The sequence below is a fragment of the Musca autumnalis genome, unplaced genomic scaffold (assembly GCF_047663935.1).
Source record: "Musca autumnalis isolate F117 unplaced genomic scaffold, ASM4766393v1 scaffold_3, whole genome shotgun sequence".
In the NCBI taxonomy this organism is placed as follows: domain Eukaryota; kingdom Metazoa; phylum Arthropoda; class Insecta; order Diptera; family Muscidae; genus Musca; species Musca autumnalis.
In genome coordinates, this window is record NW_027411866.1 from 114,692,070 (window position 1) to 114,708,442 (window position 16,373).

Below are 16,373 nucleotides of genomic sequence, written 5' to 3' on the forward strand. Positions count from 1 at the left end.
CTAAGGCCATAAACAACTATAATGTGAATAAAGTCCTCGAAGTACATCCCCCATTTATCACAGCTGAAGAGCGTCAGCTACCACGACAAGTCAGAGTAGTTTTGGCTCAACTTCGCTCAAAATATTGCAGTCGCCTAAATTACTATAAGGCAAAGATCGATAGAACCGTGCAAAACATTTGCCCAACATGCGGCGTTGGCCCGCACAACACGCGGCACTTTTTTAACTGCCCTGCCAAACATACTATTCTAACTCCAGTGGATCTGTGGTTACATCCAATTGAAGCAGCCACATTCCTAGAACTGAAGATAGACCCAGAGCCAAATTGAGCTGAAGAACGAACACACAAACATACAATAATAAAAACTGTTACAACAACACTCATTTGCTAGTCGCATCACCTCTGCTGGGAAATATGTTATAATTTCCGGCTGCAGCTGTGATGATGTCCAGGAAATTTCTCTTAGCTACCCGAGAATGAGAGGGAATGGCAGCTCTCTTATTCTTTGGCATTGGCATTCTTGCCAATCAGTTTTTCCATTGCTCAGAAAAGAATGGTAGTCAGAGGTTATGGAATTCGGTAGTCTGTTTATGGATACGTCAATTGGAAGACGGTGTGAGCCAAGGGACGATAATAAGGACACGCCATCTATAAGATCGGGTACCACAATGGTGATGTTTGGCAAGTTGGAGCAATCTCCTTTTATGCTTGTAGGAACTTATTCTTGTAAAATATGGATAAATAAATTTTCTCGGCCGGCGCAATACGCCTCTGGTCAGTGTCTAGAACGGAATGCCAAAGCCTATGAAGAGCGTTGAAGTCCTCTAGCACCAGACGGTTATTGCATTCCAAACGCGAACTAATGTCGGGTATATAACGCAGTGCACAACTATTTATCGATACTCTAGCTCGGCAGTCCCACACTTTATTACTACCCCCATACATTCCATGTATGGGTCACTAGAGTCACGCGATATTGCTCTGTAGTGGACAGACTGGGGTATAAGAAAGGCAATTCCTCCGCATCTTGTACGATTCAACATTGTATGCTACAGTTTGCGGTTATCTCTGTTTCCTGTACCGCTACCACCATGATTCTTCTCCAAGTCATAATTCCCTTGGTCTTACCTCCGAGCCCATTGCAATTAAATTGCCAAAATGATGCATTTTCAGGGTTTGGAACAGAAAAGCCTGGTGTTGAGTGCTGCATGTTTCGTAAAAAAAATTATTTCCAGATCTATAGCACACGTTTCCTAATCGTTATGGAATGCCTCTAATACCAACAATGATTACGTGTTGAAAGCTAACTTGTTGTCATATTTTCCCCAAGTTATTAACTATATATGTATGTCAGATCTTAGCGATAGCAAAATATTGGTTTGTGTGGAAATTGTTGAAGAGAGACCCGCCAGACTCTATGAACTGTTATACAGCTTTGCGAAAGCACACACTCTCCAAAAAATACCACAATTAACACAATTGTCAAGTGACGTTTCGCATTGGATTATTTTTTTTTTTGCTGAATCAGCATTACTAGTTGTTATTAATAGACTGGGTCGCGATTTGTTGCTTCAAAAGAAAAAAGATAACACTATGCATAATAATGATGAAATGCTACTTTGGGGTGTACAAGATAACAAAATGTTTCTTTACCGTTCAAATATATTTTATTAAAAAATGTCGTCAATATTCTACCCGATCATCACACCAATAACCTTAAGAATTTCTATGCTATGACTGACATCATCTACTAAACATAAAAAACAACTTTAAACGCCATATAACCTGTAATCAGGTAACCAACACCAAAAGACAAGAAACGTGCAGGTTGTGGAACCACTACGACAGCATAGACCAAGGTATGAATTATACGAACAGCAGCCATAGCACGGTATAAATTGACTGCCACAGCAGCGGAAGGATCGGTGAGAACATACAGGAATCCAGCAATAAAAAACGGTAGAATATTCTCCAAATCATTCAAATGGGCTCTGTGGAAATAATAATTTTAATTAGACATTGATATGCTTGCATTTAGAGGGACTTACCTGCGCACACGTTCAACATAGGGATTGTCGTAGGTGACATTGTCCCGTTTGAATAAACAATCTTCGGGATTTGCAAAGGTCTGAAAAGATATTTGAATAAAAAATTTAAGGTTTAAGAAGTAAAAAAACTATCAGTCGGCTTTGCCGAACGATATATGTATATCCTCAGCCGGTGTTAACGGGTCATTTCATCTGTGGGCAGATCGAATACCGTCAGCACAACAAAACTCATTTTGCCCAAAAATTATGTATCCCTGAATTGTATGTGGATTTGGATTAAATTTCAAATGAGATGCGGAGGTGGTACCTAAAGTTGGTTTATATATCTTGATCAGGTGAAAATTCTGAGTCAATCTAGCCTTGTCCGTCTGTCCGGCTATTGTAATCACTCTATCGTCCGCAATATCTTAAATTACGCTATATTTTGCACTTTTTGTGGGTCAAGTTCGAATATGGGCTAAATCAGTACATACCTCCGATTTTTAGCTGTTTTAAGAATGTTAGCTGGATTTTTTTTGTCAGAACTAAATGTAATTTGACATTTGTGGTTGCCAATGGTCACAAAACTTCTGCAACAAAAATTGTCAACATGGGTCCACGTTTTGGTATGGCTTCATAAAACGATACCACCGATTTCAGGGTGTAATTAAATTTGTCATTACTTTTGTAACGCATCTAAATATTCGCCACAGACTCTATAAAATATATGTATTCTTGATCAACATAGAACTGTAAGTCAATATACCCATGTCCGTCCTTCTGTCTGTTGAAATCAAGATACAGCTTGCAGTATATAAGACAGAGCTTAATAATTTGGTATATAAGTTTCCATTACTCCTAGAATTGTTACTGAAAATGGGCTATATCGGTCCACGTTTTGATACAGCCCACATAAAACGGCCCCTACCGGTTTTCGGTATTTTGAAGGTTGTGGCCCCAATATCCAACCGAAATATTTTTATTTCAAATATTTATTATACGAGGGCTGAACTATAACTATCTGGCCTAGCAATAAAAACGTGAAAAACGGTTTTATTGATTTCTTAATTAGTCTCCAGCATGATTTATACACTTTTTCGCTCGCTCGAACATATTGGCGAAGTACTTTTTCCACTCCGATTGAGACACCTCCAAAACATGGGTTTTGAACGCTTTTACTGCATCTTCAGGCAACAAAAATCGTTGACCTATTTTTTCTTGATGTGCTGGAATCAAATGAAGTCATTGGATCCCCAGTGTCAGGGCTGTACGGCGGATGATCCATCAGTTCCACGTTTTGTCCGGCCAAACAGGCGCTGGTTTGAATAGATGTGTGAGAGCCCACATTGTCATGATGCAGAATGATTTGTCTTCTCTTGTTCGTTTTTCGAATTTCTCAGGAGACTTCAGGCAAACAAATTGTAGTGTAACACTTAGAATTAACCGTCCTATATTTCTCAAGCCGTATAGTCGCCACACGGTCAGTTTTTCTGAAGAAACAGGCAAACTTTTGCTTGTGCTTCTTACATGAAAAAATGTTGTTTGATTTGGCTCGTTTTCGAAGACCCAAACGGCTGATTCCTGCCTTGTTTCAGCCGCCTAAGAAAAGATCCTAGATTCGTCGTCTGTGACGATATTATAAACGTCGTTTGAAGCACCGCGATCGATTTTGTGCACCATTTCTTCGAACCAATTCACAGGAGCATTTGTTTGGAGCGATTGTCCAATTTTGCTGGATCTAACGAGAAAAATCCAATTTTGCTGCCAGGTGCTTTTGCAATATCAAATGGAAGAAATGCCCAAGGATGCCTCTATCTCACGGTATTTAACCTGGGGATCTCGCATTATCCGTTCATGCACGACATATTTATACCCTACACCACACAGTGGTAAGGGCTATTATGTCTTCGTGCATTTGTATGTAACATACAAAAGGAAACGAAATAGACCCACAGTTCCTTTTGGGGATATACATATAATCACTTTCTGAGTCGATTTATGCGTGTCCGTCCGTCTGTCTGTCTGTCCGTCGGTCCATGTATTTTTGTTCGCAACATAAAGGTCGCATTTTTTGTCCGATTCAGCTGAAAATTGGGGACTACAACTTTTTTAGCCATAGGAAGAACGCTATTGCTTTTGGTGAAAATCGGTTCAGATTTGAATATAGCTCCCATATATATGTTCGCCCGATTTCACGTATTTGCTGCACCAAACACGCTATATACGTCCGATTTTGATGAAATTTGGAATGTTTGACTGAATTTGGTCTAGAAATAAGTGTGCCAAATTATATCGAAATCGGTTTCGATGTAGATATAGCTCCCATATATATTTTCGGCCGATTTCACGTATTTTCTGAACCAAACACGCTATATATTTCCGATTTCGATGAAATTTGGAATGTGTGACCGAATTCAGTCTAGAAATAAATGTGCAAAATTATATAGAAATCGGTTCAGATTTGGATATAGCTCCCATATATATTTTCGGCCGATTTCACGTATTTTCTGTACCAAACACGCTATATATTTCCGATTTCGATGAAATTTGGAATGTGTGACTGAATTCAGTCTAGAAATAAATGTGCCAAATTATATCGAAATCGGTTCAGATTTGGATATAGCACCCATATATATTTTCGGCCGATTTCGTGTATTTTCTGCTCCAAACACGATAAGTACGTCCGATTTCAATGATATTTGGAATGTGTTACTGAATTCGGTCTGGAAATAAATGTGCCAAATTATATCAAAATTGGTTAAGATCTGGATATAGCTCCGATTTATATTTTACATATTCACAGTGGTGTAGGGTATCATATAGTCGGCCCCGCCCGACTTTGATCCTTTCCTTACTGGTTTTTTTTTTGGCACAACGACTTATTTTGGGCGACCTTCACGACCTTCTTTTTTGGCGAGTGCCGACCACGACATACAAAGATTTAATTTGATCGATACACTCTTGCGGTGATTGCGAAAATTGTGAAAAATTCTTGGACGAAAATGTTCACAAGTAAATTCCATTTTATTGCAAAGTGATTTTTTGAAGTCACTGTAAGCAACACATAACATGGTCAAACGACAAACTGTCCTGAGTAAGGATAGGCTAAAAACTGTCAAACTTTCCAAAAAAATTCAAATTGTGGCTGGCAATACGCGGTGTTGCCTAGGCCAGGTAGTTTTCGCGCATTTCTCGTAATAAAAAATACAATAAAATTCTATAAAAAATAGCACTAGCATCTAAGGCTATCGGCTAAAACCAACCGAAATATTTAAAATTTGGCATTTAGTCTTCGTAGCCTCCCAGAAGAGAATTGTTGGCATAGGTCCACGTTTTCTAATAGCCCCCTAGAACGGTACCTCCAGATTTTTGGTATTTTGAATGTTGAAGCCTCAATATGTCACCAAAATGGCTGAAAATTGGTATTTAGCCTTCGTTGGGGGTATAAAACTTTCTACCTGAAATTTGTCGGTATAGGTCCACGTCTTTATATAGCACCACGTTTTGATATAGCCCCCATAGAACGGTAACTATCCCACCGAAATTGTTAGAATTCGGCATTTAGTCCTTGTTGGGGACATACAATTTTCCACCTGAAATTTTTCGGTATAGGTCCACGTCTTCATATAGCCCCAATAGAACGTCTTCATATAGGCTCAATATCCCACCGAAATAGCTGAAATTTGTCGGTATAAGCCTACGTATTTATATAGCCCACATAGATCCACGTCGTCATATTTTCTCCATAGAATGGTAGCTACCAATTTTCGGTACTTTGAAGGTTGTGGCCTCAATATACCACCGAAATGGTTGAAATTTTGTATTTAGTCTTCGATGGGGGTATAAATAAAGTATTCCAGAAGAGAGTTGTTGGTAAAGGTCTACGTTTTATTTTGGCCCCGCAGAACTGTACCGATTTTCGGGATTTTAAATAGCTAAATTTTGGTATTTAGGCTTCGTTGGGTGCATAAAACTTTCCACCTGAAAATTGCCGGTATAGGTCCACATCGTCATATAGCCCCAATAGAATGGTAGCTACCGATTTTCGGTACTTTGAAGGTTGTGGCCTCAATATCGCATCGATTGTTGTTGTTTAACACAATACATGCTTAATGTTTAGGCTTTCATCAATTAAGATATTCTACTTCAAGGAATTCGCCTTAACTTGGAGCAAACGAAAGGAACCAATTGTTCCGACCGACAGTTCGGACCGACAGTATTTAACGCCGTACTTAACGCCGTTCTTAGTTATTAATGCTAATGGGACGTCACGTCATTTACTTTTGAGCGGCATTGTATGTAACAGAGAGAGAGATAAACACCTGCTATAAACTTTATTGCTGTGTTATGCTTCAATCATTTTATGAATATCATTAACAGCCATTTATAAATGATTAGATGCAGTTAAATGACAAAACGGATATTGAAGAAAACACGCAATTATTTAATAGAAATGTGCATTGCAAAAGATTTATAGAGATGAACTTTGATTTGCTGCTGATGAAAGGGCAAACAAAAAATGCAATTTTTCAAATTATATAAAATTTCAAAATAAGTTGTTACGCATAGGCCTAGAAAAAATTGGAATAAATTTTTTTCAGGTAGGTAATGTTGTCTAAAATTTTTTGTACTTACTGGTCGTATAGTAATGGGCCCATGTTGATTATTATTATAATAATACAATATTTATAATTTTTTTAGAAATCTTCTATATTTTAACTTACCCCAGTTCGAAAACGTTGTACTCCAGTTAAAATGGCCATTGCCAAAATTTTCAACACCAATATTCCAGACCAGAAAACGTAGGCGTTGAAGACTTCATTGTTTAGATTTAGTAAATCCGTTGTATTAAATGTCATATTTAATCGTTGGCGGCGAATGCTTAACTCCGTGCGATTATACGTATTGATGAATTAAAACTGCCGAGAGAATTCAATCTTACAACGATTATATGGCTTTCTCAATTGTAAAGAAATATGAATTGCAGTAGTTTACGATCATCGATTTGCGAGATAGGTACATATTTTATACGAGAAAAGTTGTTTTTTCCTTAATATGAGCGGAGAAATTTAATATTGATAGGGTAGTTAAACGTTATTATACTATCCATCATAGTATGGAGGGTATATTGAGTTGGTTTTTTCGTTTGTAACACATTGAAATAATAATTTGGGACCCTATGAAATAAAATTCTGAGTCGACCTAGACATGTCCGTCTGTTGTAATCACTCTTGCGTTTGCAATAATTGAGCTAGAACTCTATATTGTTGCACCCGTGTTTTTTCAGGTTCATGTTTTGATATAACCCCAATAAAGGGTACTTCCCGATTTTCGGTTATTTTGGAGATTGTAATCTCAATATCCCACCGAAATGGCTGAGATTTGAAATATATAGTCTTCATTGGGGATATAACGTCCACGTCTTCATATAGCCTCCATAGAACGGTAGCTCCCGATGTTCGGTATTTTTAAGGTTGAGGCCTCAATATCCCACCGAAATGGCTGAAATTTTGTATTTAGTCTTCATTAGGGGTGTATAAAAGAATGGTTCCTCCTGATTTTCTGGAATTTTAAGATTTCAAAGTCATTATCAAACCGAAATGGATGAAATTTTGTATTTAGTTTTCGTTGGGAGTATAAAATATTCCATATTCGCATAGAAGGGTACATCCCGATTTCCGGTATTTTGAAGGTTTTAGCTTTATTATAATGAGATTTGGCATTTAGTGTTCGCTGGAGGTATTAAACTTTCCACCTGAAATTTATCGGTATAGGCCCACGTCTTTATATAGCCGCTATAGAACAGTTGCACTCGATTTTCGTTATTTTTAAGCTTGTGACCTCAATATCCCACCGAAATGACTGAAATTTCGTATTCAGGCATCGTTGGGGATATAAAACTTTCTATCTGAAATTTGTCGGTATAGGTCCATGTATTCATATAGCCCCCATAGAACGGTACCTCCCGATTTTCGGTATTTTGAGGATTTTAGCTAAAATTGTTAACCGAATTAGCTGACGGTTGAGATTCCCAGTGCTGACAAAACTTCTTCACTAATAATTGTCAATATAGCTCCATCGGTATAGGTCCACGTTTTCCCATAACCCCATAGAACGTTACCACCAGGTATTTTCGGTAATTTGAAGGTTGTGGCCTCAGTATCACACCGAATTGACTGAAATGTTGAATTAAGTCTTCGTTGGGGGTAAGAACATTCAACCAGAAATTTGTCGGTATAGGTCCACGTCATCATATAGCCCCCATAGAATAGTAGCTACCTATTTTCGGTATTTTGAATGTTGTGGCCTCAATGTCCCAACGAAAAGGCTAAAATTTGGTATTCGGTCTTCATTGGAGGTAAAAAACTTTCCCCTGAAATTTATCTGTATACGTCCACGTCTTTATATAGCTACCATAGAACGGTAACTCCCGATTTTCGGTATATGTCCACGTCTGTATATAGCCCTTATAGAACGGTAGCTACCGATTTTCGGTATTTTGAAAGTTGTGGCCTCAATTTTTCACCGAAATGGCTGAAGTTTGGCATTTAGTCTTTTCCACCTGAAATTTGTCGGTATAGGTCCACGCCTTTATATAGGCGGTATTTTGAAGGTTGTGCCCTCAATATCCCACCGAAATGGCTGACATTTGGCAACTAGTTTTTTTTTTAAAGGTATATAGCCCCCTCGTCTTTATATAGCCCCCATAAAACGGTAGCTACCGATTATCGGTATTTTGAAGGTTGTGGCCTAAATTTCCCACTGAAATGGCTGAAATTGGGTATTTAGTCTTCTTTGGGGATGTTTGTCGGTATAGGCCCACGTTTTCTTATAACCCAACCCCAAAGAATGGTCCCTCCGATTTTCGGTATTTTGAAGGTTGTGACCTCAATATCACACCGAATTGGCTTAAATTTTATTATTCAGTCATCGTTGGGGATATAAAACGTTCCATCTGAAATTTGTCGGTATAGGTCGACGTCTTTATATAGCCCCTATAGAACGGCACCTCCCGATGTTTGGTATTTTGAAGGTTGTGGCCTCAATATCCCACCGGAATGGCGGGAATTTGGCATTTTGTCTAGTATACAATATTACACCTGAAAATTGTCGGTATAAGTCCACGTCTCTATATAGCCCAGATACTTTAAATCGTAAAGTAATTTAAATCGTAAGTTGAAGGTTGTAGCCTCTATATACTGTAATTAGCATTTCAGCGGCCAGAAAACTTCAGTTCGCAATATTTTATGGTGCAGGGTATAAAAGGTTCGACCCGGCCCGTAACTTAACACTTTTTTACTTGTTTTATTTAGAATAGAATGTGCTTTGCAATGAGAGATATTTCGTATATAAAATATCTAGTTATTCTCTTCGGACGTTATTTTCTATTAAACTATTTCCAACCTCTCTTCATTGAAATTTTTTAATTGATAGTCGTTAAAAAAACTTGTATAGAAAACTTTTGCATTCCACTGTAACACAACCATTGATACATTCGCATCACCCCCATGCGGATAATGAGTTATCCAAACGCACTTTAATTGTGGAAGCAAATTGTCGCTATTATGTTACTGTTTTGCATGGTTTTTTTGTTCACTAATAATTCTTAAAAATAGGTTATGTTTACAATATGAATTCCTCGAACCCATCAAAACGCACTCATACTTCTATGCAAATTAAAAAAGAAAAAAAAAAACAAAAATTTGAAATTGCTCTAGATCTACTTTGAGATGTAGTTCAAATGCTCAAAACCCCCTTTCTATTAAGAACTACTTTATGTCACACAGTTATGAATATAAGCAGATTTTACGCACAGAACACTTCTTGTGGGCCATCGTCATTATCATCTAATTATAAATTGGCATTTATGCCGTGATTATCATTCACTGCAATGCAGTCAGTCCGCATTTGCATTGGTTTTTGTAATCTTTTTTTTCTTGGAATCTCTACGAGATTTAAGAGGGATGAGTTGAAGCCCCTGATGTACTTATAGTTATTAACTCTTTAAGAGGCCTCCCCCTTGTCCACTTAATCATCTGCAATGAGGATTTTGACATTTTTGTGTCTGTTATTTTTAAGAAAATTGCAATAATTTTGTTGTTCTTGTTCTACATTAGTGTAGGTTGGAATTTTTAGGATTTTGGGGCAATACTGAAGGGTTTAATTTTGTGCAGCAACATTAAAATTGGTAGGGCCTTTTTACACAAAATGAAAAAGTGATATTTTTGGAATATGTGTTCCTTCAACAAATCCGTTAATGTCACTTTAAAGGAGTTTAAGATAATAACGGATCACAAACAAGTAGGAACGGCCGAAATTCACGAACTGTATTGAAGTAAATACTCGTAGGAACAATTAATTTCAATTTGTTTATAAAAGTACTAAGATTTACCTTGGAGCAGAAGAATATAACCGAAATCCCGGTTTGAAAATTTAACAAAAAATCCTCGAAATATATAAAATTGGGCAATACCGGTCCTTGCGGGCTAGACTGGATACAGCATATGGATGGCTTTTTGCGAGTAAGTTTTCTATTTTCTGGGAATACAAAATACCAATTAACAACCAATTCAGTAGAAAATAGTCTCATTTTTCTTTCAAAAAAAAAATCTTAAATAGAATGGTAACCTTATATAGGGGCTATACCAAAACGTAGACCTATGATGTCTGATTTGTTGCAATTGTTGCCAGACCCACTTAACAGATTCTCTTTTTACCCGTTTAAATGCTTTCTGCCCCTAGCGATTTCCAAATACCAAATTTTAGCCATTTCGATTGGATTTTGAGGCCATTACCTTCAAAATAACGAAAATCGCAAGGGACCGTTCTACGGGGGCTATACGGAGACGTGGACCTACATCGACAAATTTCAGGTGGAAAGTTGTGTACCATCAACGAAGACTAAATGTCAAATTAAAGCCATTTCGATTGGATATTCGCAATTTAATTGTAATCGGCCTTAGGGCTTAAAATTGCATTCTATGAAAGAAATAAATAAATATAATATTGGGACACAACATTTGGAGATTATATGAAAATGTGAAGTTATACACATAACTCTTTTCTGCAATATTTTATGTCTCCTTTGAAGACTAAATACCGGTTTGATGATGACGCTGAAACCTTCAAAATACCGAAAATCGGGAGAGACCGTTCTATGGGGACTATATAAAGATGTGGACCTATTCCAACAAATGGATCAAGCGTCAAAAGAGCGAAAATTTGGGAGGTAACGTTCTATGGGGGCAATATGAAAACACGGGCCCATGCAGACCTGGTAGTATTGCAGATACAGCTCGTGGTTTATACGACGTCGATATTCACCGTCAACGCAGATTGGCCCGTAGATCTTTCGAAGAATTTTTCTCTTGCGCAAGTACCCAGGCTACATTAGCACGAGTAGTATAAGTGATTTGTAGAGTGTTATTTTTATTTGACGAGAAGGTAGCATCTGTTGGCCAATACAATTCATCTTCTTATTTCACAACTATGTTGTTTTTATGACGGTGCCAAGGTAGACGATGTCTCCTCAAAATTAAAGAACCCAACTTCCACTGTTGGGCCGAGCTCTATGGACGCATTGCGCATCGACACCATCATTTTGGTCTTCTCGTCGTTTACCGCCAGACCCACTTAACAGATTCTCTTTTGACCTTCTTAAAGGTATCAGTTATTTATTTTATTGATCGTGCAATGTCGTCAGCATAAGCAAGTAACATGTGGCTATTGGTGTAAATGGTGTCATTTCTTTTAATATCTGCATCTCGTATAACCTGTTCCAGCAGAATGTTATATAAGTGACACGAGACGCTGTCTCTTTGTCTGAAACCTCTTTTGGTACTGAATAGTCCGGCGAGGTTCTCTCCTATTTTAACCGAGGACCGAGCATCAATTAATGTCATTTTACAAAGCCGAATGAGCTTTGCGGGGATACCAAATGAAGACATGCATTGAAATACCTTTTCTTGATTTGCCGCACGGTAAATATCTGGTCAGTGGTGGATTTGTCAGGCATAAAGCCACATTGGTATGGCCCAATTATTTCGTTGACCATAGGCTTTAGTCGTTCGCACAATATACCTGACACTATCTTGTAGGTAATAGAGAGAAGACTTATGCCCCTATAGTTAGAGCATGCAGTCTAATATCCTTTTTTGTGGACAGGGCACAGGATACTCAGGTTCCAATCATCGAATCATCGGGTACGTGTTCCTCATTGCCAGATGGAGCTAACTAGCTGATGCATAAACCTTATCAGGGTGTCGCCTCCGGTTTTGAACAGCTCGGCTGGTAAGCCATCGACTCCTTATTCCTTATTATTCTTCAGCCGGTTTATTGCTGTCTTTATCTCATCTTGGCTGGACGGTATACATTTATTACCATCTTCAGGGATTGACTCTGTAGTATCTTTGTCGTCTTCGCTACTATTGGATACCATCAGTTTGGAAAAATGCTCTTCCCATATCCTGAGCACACAGTTACCAAATTACCTTGACGGTCTCTATAGGAGGATGTGTCTGTACCAAAGCCATCAGTTTTATGTTTCACTCTTTGGTAGAACTTTCGGACTTTTTGGTTCCAGTACATCTCGTTTTTATCACAATCTCGCTTTTCTATTTCTCTCTTTTTCTTGTGGGGAATACGTTTCTCCTCTTTCCTTTTCTACCGATACCTCTCTAGTGCGCTACGCGTTGCTACTGATTGTAAATTAGTCTTATATGCCGCATTTTTCTCTTCGGTAGCAGCACGACACTCCCGGTCATACCATGGATTCCTTGTTGGAGGTCTCTCTCCAAGTATGGATTTGGCGGCATTTTGACATTGTGCTGATATGTTATCGGGAAGAGGAGTGCTTTGATTAAACAATTGGGACAGTTGAGAGGAATATGCTGTGGTTATCTGTTGTGATTGCAGCTTATCAATGTCTAACTTTCGTGTTGTGTCTGTTCGTGTTTTATTTGGTACTTTTAATCGCGTACGTACCTTTGATGCAACAAGGTGGTGGTCTGAGTAAATGTTTGCTCCTCGGAACGGAATCGTGCAAGCAACACGCTCGATGAATGTCTTCCATCTATCACAAATTGATCAATTTGATTTCTTGTTCTTTGATCTGGCGACAGCTAGGTGCTCTTATGAATATCGAGATGCTTAAATCTGCTACTGCTATGGACTGCCAGTCCAATTATTTCACTGACCAAAGCTTTAGTCGTTTGCATAATATCCCTGAAACTTCCTTGTAGGCAATAGGGAGAAGACTTATACCCCTGCAGTTAAAGCATACAGGCTTATCTTCTTTCTTGTGGATCGGACACAGGATGCTCAAGTTCCAATCGTCGGGTACGTGTTCTTCCTGCCATATGGTGCTAACTAGCGGATGTATACACCTTATCAGCGTGTCACCTCCGGTTTTGAACAGATCGGCTGGTAAGCCATCGACTTCTACTGCCTTATTATTCTTCAGTCGGGTTATTGCTGTCTTTATCATCTTCTGGCCAAAGCCATCTGTTTGATGATTCACTCTTGGGTAGAATTTTATTTCATTCTGGCTCCTGTACATATCGATTGCAGAAAATACGTTTCTCCTCCCTCTTCTTTTCTCCCGATACGTCTCTTGTGCGCTACGCTTTGTTACTGATTGTAAAGTATCCCTACAGGCCGCATTTTCTCTTCGGAGCAGCACGACTCTCCTGGTCATACCATGGATTCCTTGGTGGAGATCTCTGTTATCCAAGTATGGATTTTGCGGCTGTTTGCATGGAGTGTGCAATAATTTGCCACTGTGCTGTTATGTTTTCGGCGTGAGGAGTACTTTGATTGAGCAATTGGGCCAGTTGACTGGATTATGCTGTGGCTATCTGTTGTGATTTCAGCTCACCGATGTCAAACTTCCATGTCGTGTATGTTCGTATTTATTTGCTACGTTTAAACGGGTAAGTATCTTTGCTGCATCAAGGTCTATGTATCGTACATCCAGCACGCTCGATGAATGTCTTCCATCTATCGCAACGTGATCAATTTGATTTCTTGTTTTCTGATCTGCAGACAGGTGCACTTATAAATGGCGAGAGTTAGAGAACCTACTCTCGAAGTCAACAGGCCAGTAGGCGAGCAGAAGCGGAAAAAGTGGCCAGATAATCAGAAAAAATGCACCTGACCAAAATTTTGAAAGTTCTTATAGCGAAAATTTCTTATTTAGTAAAGACGTAAACCTTATTTTAGACTTATATTACTGATGAAATAATGTTCATTGCTATATTTTAAATAACATGACGTAAGACTTCTTGGTCATGTCCCTTGTTTTTTGACAATATATCAGAGTTAATATATGTTCAAAACAATGGATATATTAATCATCGCATATATTTTTGGGTGTATCATTTATCAAATAACTCACAACTACAGTGAATGTTATGTAATTCAGTAAAATCACTTCGGTAAGACCAAAATAAGTAGTATACAATCGGAAACCCTTAGAAATATGTATCTTAAATTCAACTTTTTTGTTTACATGGAATATTGAGGACCTTTCCTTTGTTTCCTACTTCACAAAAGTTTAAAATCACGGCTTTAATTTTCCACTCCAATTTTATTGAGTAATTTATGAGAATAGTAGAGAATTGGTTTATGCAGAGGGAACGTTCGGATATCATGACGTTATCCAGTAGTATTTTTTATATTTACAGGTATATTTAGCAGTTATATAAATAATGGAATAAATAATGGAATCGCCGAGGCACGTTTCTCCTTTTTTGTCTTTTATCACGCTGCCGTAGATCTTATCACAAAGAATTTCTGAAGGCTGATAGTGGTGGTTTTCTTAATAGAGAACTAATGCTGAGCAATAGTGAGTCTATCCATGATGAAATTCTAGCACACAATCGCGGCAATATCGTCGAGCTTCTCTTATAGAAATTCTGGTTTCTTATCGTGGATCTTCTCATAAGTTGATCAGGAACTAGGAAAACTCTGGCAACCAGTCTTGAATTCTTTAAAATGAAATTCTGGCGCCAATCCAAGGTCTATACATGTATACAAATCCATAAACACAATTTTCCCCAATCTACATTTTTAATACTCTTAGCATTTTGTCAAAATGTGCCTCATCGAAATAATGGTTTTAAGGGCAAAGAGTGTTTGGAAGAAATGTGTTTCAGAAAATTTGGAGTCCACTTATATATGTTCTTCCATCTGGATGGCTGCCTGGAGAACACGATAATTCTCGAACAGATCAACCGAATCTGTCCAAAATTTGGCCTTCGCGATATTTTGTCCGAATTTCGATCAACTTCGAATATGGACAATATCGATCCACTCTTTCGATATCCTTCCACAGAGTATTTCTAAAATTTTCAGAGAAGTGCAGTTTAAGACCTCTCTGGATAATTAGTAAATATGGTTTCACTTCCTTTATGCTAATAATTTTGTTATAAGTAAAAATATGAAATAAATAAACGCTTTGTTTTTTTGCAACAAGCGTTCTCGGGTCCGCTATTACTACAGTACAAGTTTTTTCAGGGGCAAGTCCATACTTCCAGAGAAAATGGCCCGAAAGCTATAAACCTGCCATGTGCTCACAACAACTTTCGAACCGGATACTACGTTGGTCCAAACTTTGTTTATCGCCATATTTCTGCGAGCCTTATATAAAGTTCAAAGATGGTGATTTTCGGTTTACTCCTTCTGGTATTTCCCCTCAAATTTCAAGAATTTTAGCTAAAGCGGTATGTGCGATTTTTCTTGAATGGAGCAACAGATTTGGACCAAACTTTGGATTTAGTAATAATTTGTACAAACTTTGTTTTAGCTCGAAAATGAACCACATTGGTGAAGAACTGAAATGACTGGTGGACGCATTATCTTTTAAAAGGAATGACCCCCAAAATAATATCTACTTCCAAAATAAAATATGTTGGTCCGGTCCATTTCTTCAGGTACTTTCTTCGCAACACTTGTGATCAATGATAAAATCTATATTTTGTTGGCAAGTTCATACGTCCGCAAATGGCTACACAATTCTGAAAATCTCCTAATACATAGCTTCGGGTTAAAGGATTTTAGTTATGAAGCCGCTATTCAATCTCTCCATAGACGAAAGTTTCAGTTCACACAGGCTCAGGGTATATTCCTGCCACAAAGCTGACTGTTACTTGTTGAGATTTTGACGAAGAAGAATCTGTTTCCGATCAGTTTTTTTTATTGCGTTTGTCGTTATAAAGTCCTTTGCCGAAGAAGGAAAAAAGAACAATTCTAGAAATGTGCATCCATTGAAAGTACTTCCCAAATACAAGAAGATGAAATTCAATGTAATTTCGAAATATTGGAAATAATATGCAATAAATTAAATA

The 16,373-nt window shown here is 38.0% G+C and overlaps 1 protein-coding gene across 1 annotated transcript; it reads right to left on the minus strand.

Annotated features, from left to right (window-relative positions):
- Positions 1-1,645: 1,645 nt before the first annotated feature.
- Positions 1,646-7,027, minus strand: LOC141397554 (microsomal glutathione S-transferase 1-like). Its single transcript, XM_073973987.1, has 3 exons — positions 6,753-7,027; positions 2,050-2,129; positions 1,646-1,992 (listed from the first exon to the last, which is right to left on the minus strand). Exons 1-3 carry the CDS (start codon positions 6,885-6,887, stop codon positions 1,752-1,754), a joined length of 456 nt encoding a protein of 151 aa, XP_073830088.1. The 5' UTR covers positions 6,888-7,027; the 3' UTR covers positions 1,646-1,751.
- Positions 7,028-16,373: the final 9,346 nt, after the last annotated feature.

Excerpts from the sequence above, each read along its gene's own strand:
- LOC141397554 (XM_073973987.1), bottom strand. The coding sequence starts at position 6,887 with ATGACATTTAATACAACGGATTTACTAAATCTAAACAATGAAGTCTTC. Across the intron at positions 2,130-6,752 it reads TACAACGTTTTCGAACTGGG|ACCTTTGCAAATCCCGAAGA; the intron begins GTAAGTTAAAAT and ends ATATCTTTTCAG. Across the intron at positions 1,993-2,049 it reads TATGTTGAACGTGTGCGCAG|AGCCCATTTGAATGATTTGG; the intron begins GTAAGTCCCTCT and ends TTATTTCCACAG.